The sequence below is a fragment of the Bombus pascuorum genome, chromosome 10 (assembly GCF_905332965.1).
Source record: "Bombus pascuorum chromosome 10, iyBomPasc1.1, whole genome shotgun sequence".
Classification (NCBI taxonomy): Eukaryota; Metazoa; Arthropoda; class Insecta; order Hymenoptera; family Apidae; genus Bombus; species Bombus pascuorum.
Window position 1 is genome coordinate 13,764,275 of NC_083497.1, and position 23,509 is coordinate 13,787,783.

The 23,509-nt window shown below is 44.6% G+C and overlaps 2 protein-coding genes across 4 annotated transcripts in view; one reads left to right on the forward strand and one right to left on the reverse strand.

The window, feature by feature from the left end:
* Nucleotides 1-23,509, reverse strand: part of LOC132911091 (optineurin-like) — a 428,401-nt gene that overhangs the window by 377,007 nt on the left and 27,885 nt on the right. The window lies entirely within an intron of this gene.
* On the forward strand, nucleotides 1,102-23,438 carry LOC132911548 (protein drumstick). 3 transcript variants are annotated; one of them, XM_060968256.1, is made up of 4 exons: nucleotides 1,102-1,316; nucleotides 8,843-9,406; nucleotides 14,662-15,264; nucleotides 19,520-23,438. In XM_060968256.1, the coding sequence occupies exons 3-4, from the start codon at nucleotides 15,035-15,037 to the stop codon at nucleotides 19,593-19,595; spliced, it is 306 nt and encodes a 101-aa protein (XP_060824239.1). In that variant the 5' UTR covers nucleotides 1,102-1,316; nucleotides 8,843-9,406; nucleotides 14,662-15,034; the 3' UTR covers nucleotides 19,596-23,438. The 3 variants fall into 3 exon arrangements, with proteins under 3 accessions (XP_060824239.1, XP_060824240.1, XP_060824242.1); XM_060968257.1 differs by lacking the exon at nucleotides 8,843-9,406; XM_060968259.1 differs by lacking the exons at nucleotides 1,102-1,316; nucleotides 19,520-23,438 and adding an exon at nucleotides 18,873-19,254 and having other exon boundaries at nucleotides 8,891-9,406.

Here is a 23,509-nt window from a genome sequence, read left to right on the forward strand (position 1 = left end):
TGTAGATTCCCCTCTTTCTCTCTCTTGCTTTCTTTTTCTCGTCCCGTGACACATGGCGGTGAGTTCCTGTGAAAATTTCGGCTTCGCTCAAAAGCTGAAGTCAAACATGGGCGTGTTTCACGAGGTGTCTCGGTAAATCCGGTAAAGCGGCGAAGGCAAATCCCTCTTCTGTCAGCGGCGCGCGCGACGAGCTAAATGCACGGCAATATACACTACCGTCCGCACGTCTCGCGCCGCGCGTTTTATGGTTCGCGGCGAAGATTGAACGGCTCGTTCCCGAAACGCCGTAAACCCACATCTGAAACCTGGCGATGGAGATTACACGGGGTGCAAGTACTCGATCGCCTCTCTCCATGTGTATCTTTGTTCTTAGGCATTGCGTAACGCGACTCTAGCATCGAAGACCGACTTTTGCTTCTTCGCAAGATGTAAATCAAAATTGTCCAAGTGGTCGCCACTTCTGAGAAAACTCTACGTCCGCTCTTTAGTTTTCTCGAGCACCGAAGCCATCGACAGCGCATAGACGAAAGACCGCGTCGAAGGCAAACCATAAACCGTTGGCTTCAGGGTTTTTCGATCATAGGGTAACGCGGATCTGGACCAGCTCGTATCGTGTTCCAAACTTTGCACTCACGCTTTCATATTCAAAAAATATATATTTTTTCCACCTTACAATTTATCCTGGCGTTCCTCTGTACTCGCGTACATCCAATAACCTTGACAAAAGCGATGTTTGTTGACGCGAAAGAAATTTTAGAGAACTAAGACGTTTTTCAAGTATGGAGAAAGGTAAAAAAGCAGTGATCGCGGCGAGCGATATTTAACGATCTCGTTAGCGTAATATTACGACGAGCGATACTTTCGAAGCTGCGAAGGGAGCGAAGAAACGCGTGTTAAAGCTAATTTTGGAAATACCAGATTGATGGACGATACGACGACTCGTACAATTGCTTTTACGTAACAGGCGCGTAATGTCCACGCGATTCGCTGGTATTCGCGCTGCGCGTCGTAAAGAACGTAAAAGTCGCGGTATCTGGCATTCCAGCATCCAATAAACGCTCCGTCAGAGCGTGCGGAAGAATCTCACGCGACGAGTTTCATTATGTCACGGAGAACTGGCGTATCGTGGCTGGTGGACGAATCATCGAACGCGTGGTCGTGTTCTCGCGGAAAGCGGATTTACCTCGCGGTGCGAGTCACGAAGAAATCGCGTTTGCCGAGAGATCGATGCGCGCTCAAATATCGAAACGCGAACGCAGCGTCTAGCGTCTGCGGGAAAGTGACACGCCAACGGGAAACATCGCCGGACGCCGAAGGTAAACTGCATTGTCGAACCTTTGGTTTTTCTCGCGCGACGGTCATCGTCTCTGGAGCGATGCGAGTCGTTTGGTAAAGCGATTTTACTTTCCGATACGAAGAATTTGAATTTGTACGACATATATCGTATTTCGGACAGCAACAGCTAAAGTAGCCGAGTTATAAACTCCGACGATATCTTGGCGGCCTGACAAAAGAATTGCTTCGATCGGGAAACGAAAGACACACCTTCCGGGCTTCTTATCTGCTGCCTTCGAAGCGCTTCGGGGAAATTTGCATGGTGGAATCTCCGTTGGAAAAGTCACAAGACGTGCACGTTTGCCTTTACGCTCCTACGCGTTCGAATTCACAGTCAATTACGGTCGTAGGTATTACAATGCGACTGGCACGGACAAATTAAACGTTGAACAGCTTCGAGTGAAATTAGTCGTACGATGGAAAGACGATGCACGGAACGCGGAGAATAATCGTCGCATCGCGTTGCCTTTATCGTTATCGAAATTCGAAGGAAGGATGATCGGCTCGCGGAACGATGGAATTCCAGAATGAAATCGGTGAACGAGACGAGGGTGGAGGAGGATCGTAGGTGAAAGCGGTGCTCTATCGAGCGCCACGGTGGTCGCAATAACCTTAGTTGCCTCGTACGTTCGCGGCCGTAGCATTATAACGTGTGCACGTCGCATACTTACGTGGCCGGCACAAGGTGCGGCTTTGGTCCGCGATTCTTCTTGGGTTCGCCCTATGCCCATTATGCGAGCCAACTGTTCGTCGTACCTTTCCGTAGGCTCTCGATTAAGCGTCGTTCACAGCGATGTAAATCGAATTCCTCGCGACCGATCGACAAATTTTACGCTCCGGAAATATTTCCCTGTCGTTTGCGAGGTATACCGGCGTACGATGCTTTGGCACGGATATTTCCATGTTAATTAGGAATAATTTCATTCGACGATCTCTGCATAACGGTTGAAGGATCGATAGAGATCATGCGCAAAATACGCATTCAAAACTATTCGGATTTTGGTTCGAAGCAAGCGACATTTTAGTCGTTTTCGAGTTAAAGACAGAAATTGTTGTTATTGTTAGTTGAATCGTAACACTGAAAATTATCGCGTTCTTCGGATTTTCAACCGCTTCGATCTTCGTCTAAGCGATTCGCCATATTCTTCGCAGCGACATATGCATGTAACATAAACTTATATAAAAATATAAATTAATTATAATAGTAGAGCAACGAGTTCGAGTTGCGCGGATGTTACAGCCGAGAGATAAAGAAACTAACGTTTATCTAGCGTTAGTAGTATAGTTTAATTGAAATTGTGTGTACGGCAGAGGTAAAAATTACTTTCCAGAACTTTTAATAGAGTCTCGATAAAACGCGCAACACGATTCAACTGTTGCGTTCTATTTTGATTATCAGCGAGCATTTTGAAACTAATCTCTTTATCTAAGTTGTTAACGAGTGCAACTGATAACGATGGACAATAAAGTGCCGCAATTATGGAATTGTACTTTGTTAACGTCCGACGGTGGAGTAAAAATACAAAGTACATAATCTGTGAGTGTGTGTGTGCGCACGCGTGTGTGCGTGGAAGAACGACGTTACCGATATTGGTAAAACACAGAATTCTATGAACCGAGCTTCTTTGCTTCGCCCATCTATTTATAAATCGAATTTAGGATGAAAGTTCCACTTTGTGCGCGCTTGAACTCGTCGAGGTTCGACGATTTATATTTCCTACTCTGAACTATTCGAAATTTCCAATTTTTGGCACTTTGCAAAACCACGTCTCTTTGTTTTTTACGCAACCGTGACAATCACAATACTTTCCAGCGAGTTAAAGTGTAAATTGGCATGCGAAAGATCGTATTCTCAATGTTATTATATCTCACGTAAATTGCTATTTGATTTCATTGCAAAATAATAATCGAATAACGAAAATTGACGCATAAATTTATATTTTTATATAAGTTTATATCATATGCATATGTCGTTGCGAAGAATATGGCGAATCGCTTAGACGAAGATCGATATCAGACGATACACAAAGCGGTTGAAAATCCGAAGAACGCGATAATTTTCAGCGTTACGATTCAGCTAACAACAACAACAACAATTTCTGTCTTTAACTCGAAAACGACTAAAATGTCGCTTGCTTCGAACCAAAACCCGGTACCACCATCCGGACAGTTTTGAATGCCTCGTATAATTAATCGCAAATTCTTTCGTTTCGTTTGAAAAAGTAACAATACGAATACAGATACGAAAGCATCGACCATGAGCCTAATCCATCCACCGTTCGTTATCAATCGCGAGCAGAGTGGCGCGTACAAATGGATCGCGCGAGTTTTCCAGCGAGAAATCGCATGGTGGTAAAAAGGATTCGCGCGATTGCAAAACGACCAATTGTGAAAGAACCATTAGGCAGACGAAGCAGAGACGTATGCATATAGACGCGTTGCCATTGGGTGCGTCTGCGTATCTGCGACTCGCGACTTCGCGCCGACCCAACAACGCGACTGGAGCTTTGATGTAGCCGCCATTCTGGGAGACACTTATTATCGTCGTGTCTGACAACGTTTTCAGACGTATCAGGCTGCTTCGCGGACTGGGTGGCCTAAAAAATCCTCCGCTGGCCGATGATCCCTTCTTCGTTCACGACGATCGATCGATGCTTTTTTATTAGGATTTTATTTAAAAAAATTGCTCGTCCGGCCAGTGCTAGTACATTGCCAGGCAATCGCTGGAATAAGTAATATCAATTCCTTGCTTAATTATCTTTCGACCGTTCGATCTTCGAACAGGCGGATATAGAAGGATCGAAGCCAACGAAGAAAGGGCGATTCTCTGGAATAGATGGAAATTTAACGAGCGACATCGAGCAGTGAAATTGAGACTAAAGAGAAGCGACGTTCCATCGGGTGGACATCAACTCGATACGGTCCAATTTAAGCCTCAAAGAAATTCACACGAGCGAAGCGATTTCGAAAGCATCGAAAACTTCTTCCCGGAGAAAGTCCCATCGAGATCTCGTCTCTTTGCATAAAAATTCACGCGTGGCTGTCGAACGATTCGACTTTGGACGCGAGCGATATCATTAAGCAATAGCGAGTAATATCGGGGAAGATTAATTGGGCCTAGTCTGTAATCATACGCTAAACTGAAGTGCACGCTCTGATTATATATTATCACTAACATCTACATCGGTGGAGGGCCGAAAAAAAAAAAAAGGTTTCCGGCGCGTAGCAGCCAGCCCGAGACCCTCGTCGATGCTGAAGCTCGGGACCTACCTGCTAATTCGACGTGGACCTGTCTCGATCGTTCCTCGTTATCTGTGCCCACGGGCGAAGGTGATGGCGTTCACGGTATCGTGTGGCTAGGACCTAATCTATCGGCCTACGGGACCCGTAGGTCGAAAACGAGCCGTGGTATGTACCACGTAGTACCTTTTTTCCTTGGTGCCAGAAGAACGTGACAATATTTGTCGCGGACCGGGCCGATAGCGAGGACGCGCGCTATTTGCCCTGGTAACATTCCCCATGGGATGCCGTCTGTTTGCCCGGCCTTTGTTTCCGCCAGTTTCCGTTTCCTGCGCCAACACGGCGGTCTCTCTGTGATCTATCCCCGCTTACCGAATACGCGTTACTCCGAAACGTTCATCGAGTTCGATATTCCGTTCCTTTCTTTTTCCCAAGTCGACAGTTGCTACGACAACGCGATGGAATACGAGACGCTATGCTTCCAGAAGTAACATTAGGTGCCGTCTTACTTTCTTACTACGTTACGCCTTAGATACCGTCGATCTTCGGTATCTTTCCTCCATGCTGTCGTTACGACGATCGTCTACCATCGTGGAATGGAAGTAATAATGGAAAGGAACTTTCTATTTAACTCCAGTTGGAATAATTTCTGAAATATATTTATTATTATTCTTTCGACAATTGTATTAGCCTTTAATACAGTTAATACATGGCACGAATAATCAAATAGAGACGTTCAAATCGAACCACTAAGCGGGATTCGTTTAGTTTGGCAGCAGCAAGTAGATTTACTCGGACTATCGTACTGAGGATTACCATGTACATAAATTAAGTGCAAAAATCTAGTAACAGGAGAAATATTCCTTCGAAAGCGATAATACGAAGGTCCTGATACGATAAAATATGTGTCTTCTCTTATATCTTTCCGCCGTACATCGCGAATGCTCGTTCTACTTACGCTTGGTCCGATCAGCGGCCTATTCTACTGTTCATTGAAACCAGGTAAAGTTCATGTATAACCCAACCTAAGTCATCTAGTTGATTTTAACTTTACGTAACGCGCGTCATCCCGCCGCTAATGACACACAGGCCGTCTTTCTAAATTTCTCATTACGTAATGTACAAGGGATCACAGTTGCGCAAACAAGCGAAAAGATTCGAGCAAACAGCGTCCGACGATCGTGGAAATTATTCGTTGTTCGAATTACCTTCCTCTAGCAGAAACCATTAACGCGTTGCTTCAAATTGCTCGTTGTTAATATATATTTTACTTTCTCTAGCTACATTTGTGTTTCTACACTAATTTATTGCAACGTATTATTAAACCCATTTTACGTTAGTTCGCGGCTGTTGCAGGAGCATATAGAATACGACACGATTCGAAAGGAGAGAAACTTATTAAGTCGAAAAAATGTAATATTTTAGAGATAGACTATAGCTTCGCCAAGTTTTGTTACTAATATTAAGATTAGATCGCGGATACTTACGAAGCTTGTAAAACTCCTTACCGGATTGCGATTAATCGTAGAAAAGTTCAGGTTAAATAAAAGGTTAAAGGTGAAATAAAAATCAGGTTACTTGATATATATCTACTTTACATATACGATCGATTCTTCAGTTTCTCCGGATACTTCTTGGAACTCGGTACAGGAAACCAAAACCCCGAGACCTTATCTTCGAGATCGGTGTTTGCATAGTTTTCGGTAATACGTCCTCCGTAAACATCCTTATCACAGGCTTGTCGCCTGTCAATTTTGTCGACCAACGCATTCTGCTCGTTTCATTCTTTTATCTGAACGTGCTTTCGTTCTATGGGATTTAAAACATTTATTACTTCTCTTCGTTACGACCAGGATTTTATTAACAAGTTTCGTTTCACCCTTCGGTCTGTTAAAGTTTTAATCGACCGATTCTATTCCGGTTCTGCTAACTTTTTGTAACTCATACGGTCGTTAATTAACAAGGAAACGGCAAGAAATGCCATCTCCTCGTAAGTATAGTATTTTCGATTTGAAGACCATTCGTTTAATCATTGGATTAATTGCAAAGGAAACGGATCTATTCGGGAAAGCTGTCTGCGACTGCTCTTCGTCTATCTGTAGTTGAATTTTTCAATGTTGTTGCTGAAATATTCCTTCGATGCATCTACAACTTGACTCGCAATATCGGATATTTTGCTTGACAGCAAATTTCACAAAGATCCACATAAATTTGCAATCTATGTGAGAACGATTACGACAGTTGCAGAATTTGTTATCCAAGAGTGCCCTTAGACAATCGATAACATTTTCAATATTTCGTGGTTTTCGGCATCTTTGTACAATATCGACGATACGTATCGATGCTAGAACTCGTACGATGCAATTTACGATTTAATACGCGCAAATTTATGGAAATATGGAAAGGGATTGGCAATCCGAATGACAGGCGATAACGGGCAAGAGTTAATTCACCCGCGCTTTATCTATTTTCTAACATACCATGCTCGGTCCTGAAAGGAATTCGGTATGGGATTCGAATTTCTGAAATTTCTCAAAGGGTCCATCGACGGAATTAACGACCATCGAGCGAACAACAGTGGCCGAAGCGATCGCCTTCGTCACCGTTTTTCAAGCAGGCTGTAGCCCAGTGGCTGTCACAAATTCCCACAAATTTCTAGCTGCGTCAGCATCGAAATTGCTGTCATCGATTTCCACGCGTATCTGCGAGAGAAATCTCGAAGAAACCTAATCCTTTGCTCGCGGATGCCGTTTTTCATTTTGCTTCCCTAAATATTCCTATCGAAGAGATCAGACGCGGTGAAGAAGTTGGGTCGGACAGAGCCCTTGGAAACGTCTTTTCCCCGTCATCGTTGTCGTCTTCATCTTCGGCTAGATCGGTCCGAACCGGCGTGGAGACGCTGCCCGGTGGCTACAATCGGATTCCAAGCGGTACGTCGGCGTTCTCTTTGTTGCCGATCGCTCACTGGTCTTCTTCGGTCGCTCCTTCTTCCACGCGATCCGCCAGCCTTTCCCGTGGAATTTTTCCACCACTCGATCATCCTGGTGGCTCGCGAAGGAGGCGATAGCCCATTGAATCGTCCAATGAAGCGATACCGCGAGATCTCGCTGGGCGGTACCCTGTACGCTGGCGATGGCTCTCCGGGTCCGCAGTGGGCCGTAGTGGGGCCCGACGGGGACCGACAGGACCCACGCTGGCCGCCGGCTGGTGGGGGGATTGACATCGACTACTGTGCATTTCCCACGTGCCCTGGGAACCCCCGCGGCATCGCGTCAGCCCCCGCTCTTCGTTCTTGCACGCTCCTTCCACCTCCGCTTCCTCCCACACCTTCGTCAGCGTCACTCTTTCTAGCCTCGAGAGAGGCCTCGATAGAGACAAAGAGATCACCGCTGCCGCGGATCCTCTTCCAGGAACCGATTCCAGCTGATCCGCTTTTTCGCGTGGGCGAGCAGATTGACACACGACGCGAACTCGTTTTGGCCGCTGTTCGACGACAAAGGCGACAGGTCCAAAGCTGTGACGCGTACACCGGCGCACTGCCTTTCGGCGTTTCGCGCCGCGTTCCAGCCGAATTTCCTTAGCCCCTGAAGCTAAACTCTTTTTGCCGAAACGGGAAACAAATTTTCGCGGTTGGAGACGAAAGTCAGAGAGATCGGTAAATGGGTAATAGTCGCGGTGGCTTGACCAGCACCGCTACCTCCTTTGTACCCTGGCCTAGCTACCGCCCCCGCGGGGGGCAGGCATGCAAAGAGAGGGCGAAAACGAAAGAACTCTTGGCCGGTATTCTTCGAAGAGTGGGAAGACCGTTTCGAAAAGGGTCTCTCGCGTGGGCGAAGAGGGATGCTCTCTGATCCAACGGTTACGAGGGCGGTCCTATCGGACCCCGGTGGAAGGGATCGTGGAAGAGAGGGAGCAACTTGAGGAACAGTTGGAGCAAGGGGAGGGCGGATGACCACTATCCCAGGAGCTCAGGAAGCCGCGTCGTCGAAGGATTTGTGAATAACCACGCTGCTATTCGGCGACTGGTCAGACAAGGACACCAGAAGGAAAGAGAGACAAGTTCCGAGGATAAGAAACGCGTCTTCCTCTTCGTTTAGCCCTCTCTTCCTTTTCCTTCTTCTGCTCCCGTTCCTCCTCCGCGATCCTTCGATCCTTACCTCCTCTTCTACGTTTCTCTTCACTACCACCACTACTATTACTACTACTACTACTACTACTACTACTACTACTACTACTCCTACTCCTACTACTACTACTACTTTTATAGTCCTACTACTACTAGTAGTGGCAGCGTTGTTCAAGGAAGGAAGATCCTGAAGCGTTTCTGGTAGAATCAAGAGAGGCTCACACGAACGAAACGACACAACTGGTGGGCATCGGTGAGTTGGTTCGGTAGGGAGGTGTCTCCCGGTCCTCCAACCAGAAGAAGCGAGACGACGACGACGAAGGAGACCTTTGGCGGTTACACACGGCATCCTACCGTCTTCTGGTGTGCCTACCTATTCGGGCTACCAGCGAACCGAGCGGGCAAACGGAGCTTCAGTCGACGCCGCGCACCCAAACGGTCCAGACCTGTCAGCCCGGAAGACAGCATCCCGACACACGTTCGATAGAGAATCCAATAGAGAATCTCAACGTCTCCAACCAGTTTTCAAGGATTCTCTTCCCTTTCTTTCTCACACACCCTCGTTCCCCTACGCGGATAACAAACGCACGCATATTCGCTGACCAGTTCCAAAGAAATTTCAAAGGGACGTTTATTTGACCAGAAGTCCGGCAAACATCGCGTCCTCAGAGGGAACTACGAAGCGTGTGCTTTCTACTTCCACCGGTAAGTGCGTCTTTCGTCACTTTTTTTCTTTGTCACGGCCTCCTCTTGCTCGTGACAGTTTGCTCTCGCGCGATACGACGAAAATCCACCGATGACACCTTTCTATCTTCGTTGTTTACATTATTTACCGTAATAGTTTGATACTGTTTCGTCTTTTTACAGAATATCTTTTATCCTACAGGCCCTAAAATTGGAATATCTCTAGCTATCTGTAATTTCCTTTCTCGTATAATTTGTTTTTATTTTCGTTATTATCGAATTAATATTCGTCACTGTTGATTCGCGCTTCGTTGCACTTGGAATCGCGCGGGCGGGAAAAGGTGTGGTCCACATTCGTTGATGTCTCTCGAGTCTTCGTGGTGACTGGCCCAAAACCGGTAGCGTGCCACAGGGCGGTACACGGTAGCTGGTTCATTTTGATTGGCTACCAGGCTACGCTGTACCGAATCTTTTATTCGTCGAACGCTCTCAAACCAGTGCCATTGGTGTAATAGCTTTATTTTTACGTTTGGGGGAACGTGATCGATTCGAAACGTAATCACTGGTGGCTTAAGTTCAAATTAGTTGTCCCGCGTACTCTGATTGAACGAATTATAATATCCGGACGATAGTCTTAATCCAGGACGTACCCTTGACATTTTTCAAATACTTAATTTCTCGATCGTTCGTCGTTAGAAATCTGGCAATCGACCCTTTCTCTCGTAGTTTTTATCGTAAATTTTTATCAACGGTGGGAATCTCACCATCCACGTCTCGTATTCGTTCGATCATTCATCCTCGCAAACATTCTCAACCCTCTTGATCAAACTATATCCAACCAACTCGATAATGAGCCAACAGCTTTCAAAGCTGAGTCGCCGAGTACGATCTGGTTGACCGCAAAAGGCTAGACCCTTGGATCGATCCAACGTCCCAAAAGCTTCGCCATCGATCGCCTCGGCATTACCCTTCCTATTGGATGCCAGGGAAGAATCGTAATAAGGAATCGCCCTTCCAAGACGGACAAGCCCTTGCACGTTGTGCCCGCGCTACTTTTCAGTACCAGGGTACCACGTCGATCCAGAGGAGGAGGGTGTGGTTCCGCTTGGTGGATTTCTCTGGAGGTTCGGTAGCGACTGGCCGAAAACCGGTAGTCGGCGGTAGGGCGGTGCACGGTAGCAGCTTCTCTTTGGTTGGCTACCGACGAACGAACGAAGGCTACTGCTCCCTTCTTTATTCCTCTATACATACGAGAACGGGTGCACGCACGTCGAGGCGAGCTTCTTGGTTGGCTCCACTCCGTCCTCTCTTTGATTGGCTGCCTCTTCATCCGTGCCCTCCGTCCTTTTGCTCGCGAGGGACCGAGCGTAAACGCGGGAACCTCTTGTCTTCGTCGACAGTCGCGAGGCAATCCCTTTCCCTTCTCAAAGAACGCTTCTGTCGGAGGAATGAGATCGCCAGAGTCGAGAACAACCCTCCGGCTCGTTGCCAGTTCCTTGGGGGTGGAATATTTAACGTTGACCGTTGGACGAGGGGTTAATCGGTATGAATCTTCGAAACTGAAATATTCCAGCTGCGATTGACAATCCAGTTGCTCTTGTAAGATCAATGACTCGTTACGAAAGCGACGTGGAAAATTCCGCGTCATTAGCGCAGCTTGACCTAAGTGGAGTTTTAAGCGGATTAGGTGCTTCTAACGGTCAATGGGAAATGCAAGGTTTGTGCCGGTATTAAGAGGGGTTAAGTAGCGATTATGGTTATCAGAGTCGATTGAAACGACTGTCTTCTCGGATAGATGTACGACGAATGGAATTCGAAAAGAGTTCTCGGAATAGTCTCTGACTGTAGGACGATGGCGAGAGATCGGACCGCTCAAATTCAAAGAGCACGGTTAAATGGTGGCATTGCTTCTAAACAGCGTGGTATTTAGTCGAAAAGTCGGCAATTTCGTACGACCTAACACTACATACTTTGAAATGTTCGCGATAGACTCGTGGCTACCTAAGAAGCGTAATTTTCCCGCCGAAAAGAAGCAGTCGCATATCCATGCGAATCACGACCACGTTTCCACGACCGATCCGAAACGATAACTTTCGGCGGATGACAAGTACGCTTTAACTTTCGTGGGACGTGCCCGTGTTCACGAGTGAAACACGCGTTAGCATCGGTGTTCTTAGAACGCGACAGCCTGATCGAATTGCAGCACGCGTGTCTAACAGGATTAAGAAATCTCAGTTGCCCGGTTTAACGCTATGATTTTATTCTCCTCACAGCCCCCTAAACAACTCCATTATTCCTTACGATGAATCGAAATCGTATTTTACGATGACAGTGTCGTGACCGCGCGAAGGACCCCGTCCATAAAAGCTATACCGGTATTCTTAACCTTCGAGCGTACACGCTTGATATTTTCCAATTTAGAGAAACAGCCAGTGGAAAAAACGTCCAAGATCGGACGGAATGAGAATAAATGACATTTTGCTCGCTTTTCTTACGTATTTCTCAAGGTAAACGAAGATCGTCTGTCGATAACGTAAAATTCACCTCTATATGACTAGGTAATTTGCGTGGGTATGCTCATTCGCAGATACCTCTGACGTACTACGCGATCATAACTGCGGGCTTCCATATACATCCTATTATCATACATTATCATACATTAGCTTTGACCTCTTGATTACGACAGGCGTATGGACGAACTTGACTATTGACACGAGCTTCGACATTGTGCCGGATAATTGCTTCTGGTAAAATTAATATCTAGTAACGTGATTAACCCAGCGTAGAAATTTCTAGAAATTTCAAAATAAGAATCTTCGTTTTCCGATAGACATTGGAAGAATTCGGAAGGAAGGTAAAAAAAAAAGAAAGTCGGTGTAATTGTTTTAATACAGAAGATCAACGTTAAAAGAACCTGCAAGTGCAAGAAAAATTTGTGTTGCTCCGAATGTTAAAAGTTAATGTTAATACCGTAGAATTTCAGAATGATAATCTAGCAGTGACGGTAGAAAAGAACGAACTATCGATCGGACTATTCTACTTAACGAGACCCTCTTCGATCGAAACCGCCATTCTACTCTATTATTTTCAATCAAACTTTGAAACTCGTTTAAAATATACTAAAGTATAACGCAATTACATTTATAGAAAGGCATCGTGATAGTAGAAGAGGACGCTGGAGAAACACCAGCGAACCGACGATCAACCCCTTGCCATATAACACCGGTGTTAAACCAAAAGTAGGTGTCGTAAATAATAGTAAATTCCAAGAATAAGATTTCCCCTTTTCGATTCAGAATCGCGTAGATTTCACGTCATACCCATGAATCAGCGATGTTACGAATTGGCGATAAGCTGAGCGTAAAATACGTTTGATTCAAACTGCAAATAGCAGAGAAATATTAAGAGATATCGTAAGAGAGAAACGTCGAAGCATATCTGAGTTAAGGGCGACATTTTTGTGAGAATAAATGGCATTCCTCGTCTATGCGCAATGTCGAATAGACGAATCACGGATGCGTGCTCCGATCTGGCGGTTCGCCTGAAACGAAACGGAGAGGCGGAAAGCAAAAAGCGGGTAGAGCAGATTCGTGCGTAACACGCAGCTCCGATTAGGCCCCACCGCCGTTAGGCAGCCTAACCAACCGGGATACGCCCAGCCACGCTTATTACTCATTCGGACACGCCACTTTATTCGAGCGTGCGCCGTGTGCTTACCTTGTGCTACCAGTAGCACCGGACGTGGCTCCTGCACAATGGCCGCGGCGGACCCCGCGATCAGACCCCGGGGGCCTTTTTTATTGCTGCCTCTCCACTCCGCGGGACCTCTCTTTTCGTCGACTCGCCGAGCAATAAGCTTCCTCCGGCGTTGCGTTCGTTTTTAACTTGCTTCGTTACTTCCGACCGTACACCCCTTCTTCCACTCCTCTGTAACTAGTCGGACAGCAGACGTCGAAGAGCGAAGGACCCGATGGACAGCCCGCATCGTTGACAGTCTCGCCGTTTCTAGCGATAAAGCCATTTGGAAGCCATAGTTTTTACAACAGGATCGATTTGATTATGCGAGTGGTAAGATTTAAGACCAGTTTCTGCGGGATAAAGCGTTCAGAAACATAGTACTTCTTACTCGAGTTTTCACGCAAAAGAATTCGCGTTTCTACGTGTCAATCTTTCGTGCAAAAAGCTGTTAGCGTTCTAAGGATAGCACGTCGAGGATAGTGGTGGTCCTGTCTTGTTCGTTCGAAAGTCGACACATCCTTACGTTCACTTCTCTTCGCTTAATTCTTCAACCATCTTCGTATTCAATCTACAGGCAAAATTATGATTTTCATGGATCAACGAGATCGAATCTTGTCCAAGGAGATAGCATCGTATGCTCCGTTAATCCCATACTCGTAAGTTTCTCGATTGCTTCGAGCCTCATCTCGAAGACTGTACAAGTAATCATTTACTATCACTACTTGCTCCAGCTAACTTTCTAAGCCCGATTCCAAGCGAAACTACGTATCTCGGTAAAGCGCGATTCTTTCAAGATGCCCTTACCCCGTCCAAAGTACCTTCGAGCAACCTTTTCTTAACGTTCTTCGTGGAAAATACCCACGTGCCTGTCGAATCATACAGCGTTACTACTGCGAAATCGCATCGACGGCGCGTCGATCGCTTGCATCACAGCTAAACTCGTCGAATCGCCGATCGCCACATCACCGATATAATTTGGTGTGTTCGTACATCTAATGATGCAATACCACCAACGCATTCGGTGGACCAATCTCCATCTTACGAATTTTTTATTTCCGTCGATCTTTCGCTGCCATTGTGTTGCACGATCGGCAACGTCAAAATTCCGTAAATTGGAATCACGTAAAGATGCGAAATCTTCGTTGGGAATATTTCTCGTTCGAGTATACGTCCGTTACGAATCTTCGGTTGCAGAGAAGAATCTGCTTCGCAATCGTTACGACTATTTCGCATTTCTATGAGAAATCCTCAAACCTCGATACAAAAGAGCGATGCGATTGCGATTTCGCAGCGGTGACGACGTGCGTCTGCGCATTCCCAACGGTGGGATCGCACGCTCGTCTGCGTTGTACTATTAAAAATACGATCTTGCCGAGCCGCAAAGCGTCACCGTTTTAAAATCGCAACGACGTCGCGTCGCTTGTCCGCGCCGGATTTTAGGTACCATTCTGGTGCCTAATCGTTGCCATGCAGCGCGGATCGAGCGGTCGCGTCTCCGGGAATCGATCCGAAAATCATTGCTCCTTTATTTCCCGCAGGTAGAGAGAGCTAGGAGAGAAAAAGAAGGAGAACGAAAAAAAGAAGAGAGAGAGAGAGAGAGCGTGTTCCCGCGAGGAGGTACAGGCCGAGTGATCTCACTCGCAGGAGTTAGCCGGTCGGGACTAGGTTTGCGCAGGAGGAGAAGAGCGACACCGAGAGAGCATCGTGAGAGAGGGACCAAAAGGAGAGAGGAAGCTCGGTGAAAGAGAGAAAACGTGCCCCTTGTCGGGACAAGAGGGACAGAGACGCCGTTATAGGCTTGTAACCTGGTGGAGGGAGTGACTCGAGGCGTTAGCAGGACCGCGAGAGAGGAGGTAGAGGGAAAGGAGACAGAGAGTCGACCAAGAGAAGGAGCGGTGGGAATTTATAAGGATGTTCGCGATAATGCCGATGGAGACAGAGGGGCACGGCAGGGAGTTCGGCCGCCGGCAGAAGATGCGCGCCAAGTGCACGGTAGAGTTCGTCTGCAAGTACTGCCAGCGGCGCTTCACGAAGCCCTACAACCTCATGATCCACGAGCGCAGCCATAAGGACGACGTGACCTTCACCTGTGAGGTCTGCGGAAAGTCCTTCAAGCGACAGGATAACCTCAAGCAACACAGGTACATTTCGCCCGGAATATTCTTTTAAACATCTATGTACGTGCATACGTCTGTTATATGCCTCTATTATATATCCGTGTATATGTAGATACATATATAGAGACACGTATATACGTACATATGAACATTTTTTTTATCGAGTCTGTTCTAATTCGCCGCTCGGCGACGGGACCAATTCCGTGGTTAATTTTCGCGCTGACCAGACGTCCATCAGACCCAGGATCGCTATTTTTCGTCTCTGTACGGGTTAACAGTGCAGCAGTCTTTGTTATACTTTGTTTTCTGCTCTTTTTCTTCTTTTTCTTATGTTTTTCTTTTTTTTTTTTTTATTCGTTCGGTCTCGTGGTGATGTGGTTGATCGTGGATTGCCGTGTCGCGTTAGCAAGTTGGTTGCATCGAGTGATGATTATGACTAAACTAGTGCGAACTGAAAAGGTCGCGCACCGTGCCCGTGACACTGACAGACTCGACGAGCTCGTGGCCATTTCGAGGAGAGATTGTGGTGAAGTTCGACGTGATCCTGGTGTCTGAAGACGAATTTCGTTGACGTCTTTCTCGACGTCTGGTGTCGATCGCGCGGTCACTTTCTCGGAACTGGTCCCGAAAAATCGATCGCTACGGCTCGTTCGAAGATTGACAGTAGCTGAAAGACGTGTCTGTGCTCGATTCGTGTTCCGTCGCAAATGTTCTTGAACGTGAAGTGCGGTAACGTAAAGTTCGAACAGTGATAAATCGATATCTTTCGTGCCGGGCGTACTCGAATCGATGTTCTCGAATACCTTGATAAAATTCCGGTCAGAAAATGTTGAAATTTGTGTTTTAACACGAAAAAACGATATCTTTTTCGTGACGTTTGCGTTGATAGCCGTATAGCAGTGTTCGCGTTCAAATCATTTTGTGGAAATATGACAAAGAGATAAGCGAAGTGATTTAAAAAAATTTTTTCCGATTCCTTTCGTTAAACTGTTCGTCGTTTCGATGGTTTCTAACGTTAAACTATTAACCTTGATACGTTGCAAAATTCAAGTGTCATGTGAAAGAAAAATTAACAGGCATGATCGTTTTTCGAAATTTTATCGGAAGAATCTTCGCGTTTCCGATAACTATAAACGTAGGTTCGGTAATAAAATCGTGAACTAAAAGAAAAGTTAAAACTCGCGAAAAGAACTCAGCTACAGAAGTTGACGTTTCTGCCGAATCGTCTTAGCATAGTCAAACATTGTTATTCGTCGAATATTTTCTTTAAATACAGTCGTTAAATTCTTTTCGTACATTTGTTTCAAAATGTAAAACAAAAATCACGTTTCAGTAATAAAAGCAAGGCAATATTACCGAGGCAACTTTTGAAACGAAACATAAATTGCATTTCCACAAAGAAATAACGAATAAATTCAACGTTAAAACGTTTCGAAGCGAGTCGTTTCCCGAAATTTCGATGGTAGTTCCGTTCCATTCGATTCTCAGTCCCGTTTAGTTGGTAAAATACGACGAAAGTGCATTCGTTCGAAACCTATCGATTTAAAACGAACTAGCCGCGCATATTGTGTATTGACCCAAGCGAGCAAGAACATAGGGACCACTTCGAAAACCGGTCGGGTCACCAGTAGGACCTTTTGTAAGACGAAAAAGTATAATCCAACGAAGACAGTACTTCATTTAGTGATTCATCCTGCTGGATGATTTCCCACCGACGATTCGTCAATCCTTTTCCTTTCCCATCATGACGGAACCATCGTCGTTTCAATGCGAAATCGCGTCGAGAAACTCGGTTGAGAATAATCGTCGTCGAACGAAGCACAGACACGTTCGTTCAAAATAAAAATACATTTTTCATATTCGATAAAACGAGAAATATGGTTAAGAATTTGACGTTTGAAACTTTCGCCGCACTTTCCATGCGAAAAGGTTTACTTCGTGAAATTTCGTAGCCCCGTTCTATACGAATTTTTAAAAGTATCGTAAAATATCGAACATAGATAATTTTATGCAATATCTTGTGAAATAACGAAGTCTTTTTTATTTCAAGACGTATTACAACGTGTTTCGACGAGTGACGAGAGATTTCGAGATAAATTTTGTTCGTCAATTGGGTTTACGTGTTCTGGCACAACGAATTTCATTGTTTTAACAAATATTCGCGAAAATAGCTAGCTTTTTACGATAAAACGTGAGAATTGAAAAGCGAAAGTTTGCTCGCTTCAGCGGGACGTAACTTCGCGACCCGTCGGTCGTCGACAATCGGCAATCAAATATGAATTGGCTATGAAACGTCAACCGAATATAAAATACACCCCTAATAATCGTAATTTTTTGCACACTGACAGCCAAATATTTCCGCCAATGCAAATTTTTATAAAATTTTGTATCGTTGATACGAAAAGCGGAAACTTCTTCGTTTATGAAATCGCACTTTCCATTTCAAGAAAGATATACTTCGCGTCTTGTTACATACAGTAAATTAAATTTTTTTCATTTTAATTCCATCCTATAAACGATGAACAATGATATTTCTTGTAATTTCGCTAATTGCAAAGTAAATAAACGATTTTGTTAATACGGAGAAGAAAAGAATTTAAAATTTAAAATCTCTGGGAATTTTTAATCAAGTTCCAAAATTACATGATTTACGTACAACTTTAATTTGACTGAAATTACCAGTATTTCAAGCAATTCTGAGAGACGAAACTTCTGTTATTCTTTCTGTTCGATATTAAACGTAGTAATTCGAATGCTCGAGCTGGCATAAAATGCATGATATATAAAGGTATAATTTAAACGAAAAAGTTACTGCTTTTACGGAAATACCATGGAGTTAATAAAAACGTCGATATCTCCGGCGGTTGACATCGCTTCATTAAAAACGAAATTTACTTATCAGGAACGAGAATGATTTGGCGTATCGTGTACCGGTCTCGCAACTTCGTAAATCATTTAACAATTAGTAGCAACCTCCGCTCTAACATAACGCAAAGCTCTAAAAATTAATAGCTGGAGAAGATTCACAATGTATATAAAGGTATATGAAAAAAAAGGATACATAAAATATTGTTCTAAAATATTTAAAAAGAGATATTTGGCATTCGTGTACGAAATAGCGAAAGGACTAAGAGCAGAGAAGTCAATTTTTTAGAAAATCAGTTTGTATTAGGAAATCATTGATCCCTCGATTGATTTTGAAGACATTGAGTAGAGAATATTTTTTTGATAATTTAGCTAATTGTGTTTGGATCTGAATTTCGTCGACGATCGAGCGAACCGGGTCATTTTCACGCGTGACCTTTTCGCGGCATATTGGCCTTGCGTAGTGGTAACGTGTCACCTTCACCGTGGTAATTTCGCGTAGGAAAACGAAGAAGGTAGAGAGGGAATCCGCGTAGATCCGCGAAGTTCACGTCCTTCCTCCCATGACGCCGTCTTGGCACTTTGAAGATCAGTCTGACCCATAAATCAGTCTGAAATAATGCTGCCTCCGCATGGAACGTGCGAGCCAGCGAGCGTGCGCACGCACGTTCGAACGAGCGAGCGATAAAATAAATCTTCGATACTGGTGGATACTAATGGATACCTTGTATGTAACGGCGGTGGTCTTGTTTTCTGTTCTGTTGTAGATGTGGGTGGCGGTGAGCGGGAGCTCTGAACCTCCTGCACCTTGACACACACACAATGTACACGCAACAACAACAATATCAACATGATCAACAAAAAGAAATTCTAACAACTCAACAACAGCCTATAACAACAAAAAGTTGCAATCCACGTTCTTCTCTATCGTTTGACATTTATATATACTTATATAGTCTTCCCCTCTTGTTTCTATTATCTGTTTATTTCTTTTTTATCGTACTCGTCGCTCAAAATTTGCCGCGTTATGTCCCTGTCGCAATCGCGAGAACAACGCACGAACATCGATTCCGTGCATTGCTACCGCCACCACGAGATAAAGAAAAAAGAACAAGGAAGGATATAATACACCCAGCATGCTATAAAAGATCTACACTTCTATCAACGCTATCACCTTTTTCGATATTCTTCCGCTGTTTCTGCTACGATCGACGATCCACGATCGCATTTATCGCCTTCTAATTTCTACTGATACTAACACGAGCGCGCACGACACCCTCCTCGCTAATCGCGAAGCGGTGGAATTTGATTTGCTAATTAGGAGAAGAAAAAAAGTGAGGGAGAGGGAGAGGAAGCAGACAACTTCTTGAAAAGAATTTTCCTCATCTTCCGATTTCGACCATCTTTGTTCCAGGAGCATACACTCTGTTCCCTACAAGGGCTCCAACGGCTACTCAAATGGCTATTCGAATGGCTACTCTAGGTACTAGAAGCCATCCGGCCAACTAATATCCTAAATCTTCTCCCGTAGAGACGCGTTTCTCTCTGTTTCTGATTAGGCTAGTTTCATGCCGCGCGGTCGTGGTTCAACAAATATTTTTTGGAATTTCGACGAAGCCTATACGTATGTATGTACAGAAACGTACGACGATCGTATTTTATACATACGAGCACGCAAATGAAATATAGAAACGGAATAACGTGTCGGCCGTTCTGATCAGAAAGAATTAGTTTCTAGATGTTAATTTTAAATGCCGATCGAATACAAGAACGCATCTTCAATTAGAAATCTTACTTTACATCGAGTCGATCGTGAATTATGTTGAATTATTCTTCTTCCGGTTCTATTCAAAAATTAAGAAACGAAAGAAAAATCAATAGAAAGAACGAGATCTGACCTCGGTAAATGTTCAGACACCTTGCGTTGGAAAGAAACGAAAGGAGAACGAGCGTGACACGAAAAACGATAGAAAAAAAGCTCTCGACAACGATCCAACGATGAAAATAAAAATCCACGTCGAAATTCCGAGAATCTTTTGACCCGATCACGCGTCCATTCTTCTCGATGTCCGTCTGTCGGTATTCCGAGTCGATCGATTAATTAATCAACTCAAAAAGACGCAGCGCGTCAGCCTACTGAGTCGCAAGGGAAACAGTTCCGTAATTACTGATCGTCTCCTCGCCTGTCTTACGAACCTCGCTTCTCGCTCCTCCATTCCGCTTCTCCGATTATTTTTTATTTTTTTTTTTTTTTATTTTTTTTTTTTTTTCGCTTCTGCCACTTTCCTGTATTCCAAGCCTAGACACCTAGACGCCAGCCACAGCAAGTCATCGAGACTTTTCATCGCGACAAAAGACATGGAGAGACAGAAACAAAACAAGAAGAATCACGTCAATGGTGTCAACCGTGTTAGAATTTCATCGGCACGAGGCTCCCGAGGATTCCATGCAAAATCAAATTAATCGAATCGTTGAATTCACATCAAGACGAGAGCTGGAAGTTAGAATACCGAAGATCTGATCACGACACGTTTCACATTCGTTAAACAGATCTCTATGGTCTTTCGAGAGTATTTCAAGCATTCCTCGATCGAAATTTCTCGGCAATTCGAAGAACGTGCGAGATAACAAACGAAATCGTTCTACTTCAACGTGTTTAACGAATGTCCGCCGGTGAAGGATAGTCAGAAGTTGCATAAGATCGTGGAAAGGCAGACAGGGAAATCTAACTTCGTTATCAGCGACACGTTCGAAGAACACGAAGTATATGCCCAACCAGTTTTCGTTATCTCGAAAAATCTACTCGCCCGTGGTTCCTGCTTTCTCCCGACCGAGCTAAGTAACATCTTAATCATGGAAAGCAAAGCCGCCGTAATTCAGTTCGAGCATCCATGGGAACGGAGCAACGAGGCCAAGGTCGTACGAAGAAAATCATCGCACGCTTTCGTCCGTAAGATCGAAATTTCATCGTTTGCCATTCTCGCCTTACCAAATTCGAAACATTCGATCGGAAACTATTAAAGGAACTGTAACACGCACGAGAATCTTGGGAAAGGTGGTCAGAAATAAATTAAAATATCAGACTGATTAATCTCACGAAAGAAATGCCTGTCGAGGGCGACGAATCCGGCGAGCGAAGCATCGAGAAATTTGAATTTCAATATCAAAGGGGTCTCGGAATCGCCGATTGGGATTCACGTTGGCCCGGAAGCGGCTAATTTGAATTGGAAGATCCGCTCGTTTCACGAGCAGGTGGCAACAAGCGAAGAAAAAAGGAAGGCTCCGTGTCAACGGTGTTACACGAGGACCTCGGGCTAGAGTTCCAAATTAGGCCGCGTAATAACCCGCTTCAAAGATGCTGCTGAGGACCGGATGCTACCGTGGGACCACGCCCAGGCCTGGAGCGACGCGTTCTCGGTCCGACATCAACATCTGGCCATCAGGATCACAGCCGAGTCGTCTCGGGGGCTTGGTTCCGCGTGATTCAACGCGATTCAACGGGAAGAATCGAATCAAGATATCTCGGTGGTCCCATAGCGTACCAAGGCGAACCGAAATCGCGAGCGAAGCAACATCTAGCCGGAGACGCGACCAGACGACCTTGGAAATGTGAAACAAGGCGAGTCCGCTGACGCAGATAGCAGTCAGCTGGAATCGGTTTCCAGTGGATGAACCGTCGACTCTGCAAGTGTCTCTTCGATTTCGCGCGGATACGAAACCTCGGCCGTTCGATCGACAACGGCATGATCGATTGCTATCGAGCGTTTCCTAGACTGGACAACCGTTGGCGCGACCGTATCGTTCTCTCGTCTTCGTAACCTTTCTCGTGGCTTCGTTGCTGAACATCGGCATTGGGAAAAGCGTTGGGAGAAAACGGAAACCGGTCAGGCATGTTCGAATCCATTGAAGATGTCATTGGTAATTTTTGGTTTCAAGGTCTTATTCTTGGCTTTCTACTACTTCAAGGATATTTTTGTGTCAATTTCAAGATTAGTTTTCGATGAAGATCGTGTGCTTGCCGAATAGACGTAAAAGAAATATCAAAAGAATGAAATTATCGATCGTTCGAAATAACACAAGTTCCTTAAGAAACTATTTCAAACCGAACAATCACCAGTGATCTTACGATATACTTAACCAGATCGCCATAGTCTAAGAAACAACTATTTCTTTTTTCCGTCACCGGACGTTCGATCAAAATATAATTTGCGCAAAATTTAAATTTCATACTTCCCTGAAAGGATGATGTATTACACGCGACTCGAGCTGCACAGCTGCCTTTCATTTTTTGTTCTCTTTCTTCTTAAGGATACGTTCTGACACGGTCGCGTGTCGGTCGCGATCGACAAATTTCCGGGACTAGTTTTAACGCGTCCACGTTATAAATTAAACGCTTACGCACGGCGTAGATGAAAAGCGGAAATAATTGTTCGAACGACTCCGACTTTCGTAAGCTGCGACGTCTCGAGGGTGCTCGAGATGGATCGATCGGTCAATTGTTGGTCAGCATCGAAAGTCTGCGGCGATCACATCGACAAAAAGCTATAAAAAAACTTGACTCGATCCCTTGAGATATTGAAATTGTATTAAATTCAGCTGTGATCCTCTCGGGAGACCTGTTTCTCCGGAACGGAACGGAAGTTAGGAAAAGAAAAGGAACGAAGTTGGAAAAAAAAGGAAAGAAAAGCAAAGTCGCGCTTTGTATATACCTTGAAAATGACAATTTATCGCTATATTTTCTAATATTGTATCTTATTACGACCAACGCGATTATCACGTGCGTATTATTATTATTATTATTATTATTATTATTATTATATAATTATTAATTATTGGACGAACGTTATGGAAGAAAACTGAAAAAAATGAATAGTCGTTAGTCAATGCGCATCGTAGCCAATCGATAGGCCTCTCGATCCCCGTAGAAGCTGTATTCACGTTTTTACCGATTAATAGAAGTGATAATAATGTTATTATTATATTTTATATTATATATTATTATATATTATATTATAATTATTATAATTATATATTGTAACGTGTATCTATATCTATATGCCTGTATCGCTAGCTTTACAAGTGAACCGAGGCGCACGGTCAGCCCGGTGACAATGTGAAAAACAGACAGAACGTATGTGTGCGTGAAAGAGTGTGAGAAAACGTATGAGAGCTAGAGAGAGAGCGAGAGGTGATTCTGTTGCTTTTCTCTCGAAGAGAGATAAGACGACACGAGTATGCGTGACACCTCTCCGTGTGCTTTCGGGGAATCGCATTGTACTTGTGGGCACGTCCCACCCTACCGGCCTACCAATAAATTTTGCCAAGTCGTAAAACGCTGTTCCGCACTTTTTTCTTCTTTTTTCTCTCTTTTTTTTTTTTGCCTTTATTTCCTTCTTCTCCTTCT

Excerpts from the sequence above, each read along its gene's own strand:
- LOC132911548 (XM_060968256.1), top strand. The coding sequence starts at position 15,035 with ATGTTCGCGATAATGCCGATGGAGACAGAGGGGCACGGCAGGGAGTTC. Across the intron at positions 15,265-19,519 it reads GATAACCTCAAGCAACACAG|GAGCATACACTCTGTTCCCT; the intron begins GTACATTTCGCC and ends TCTTTGTTCCAG.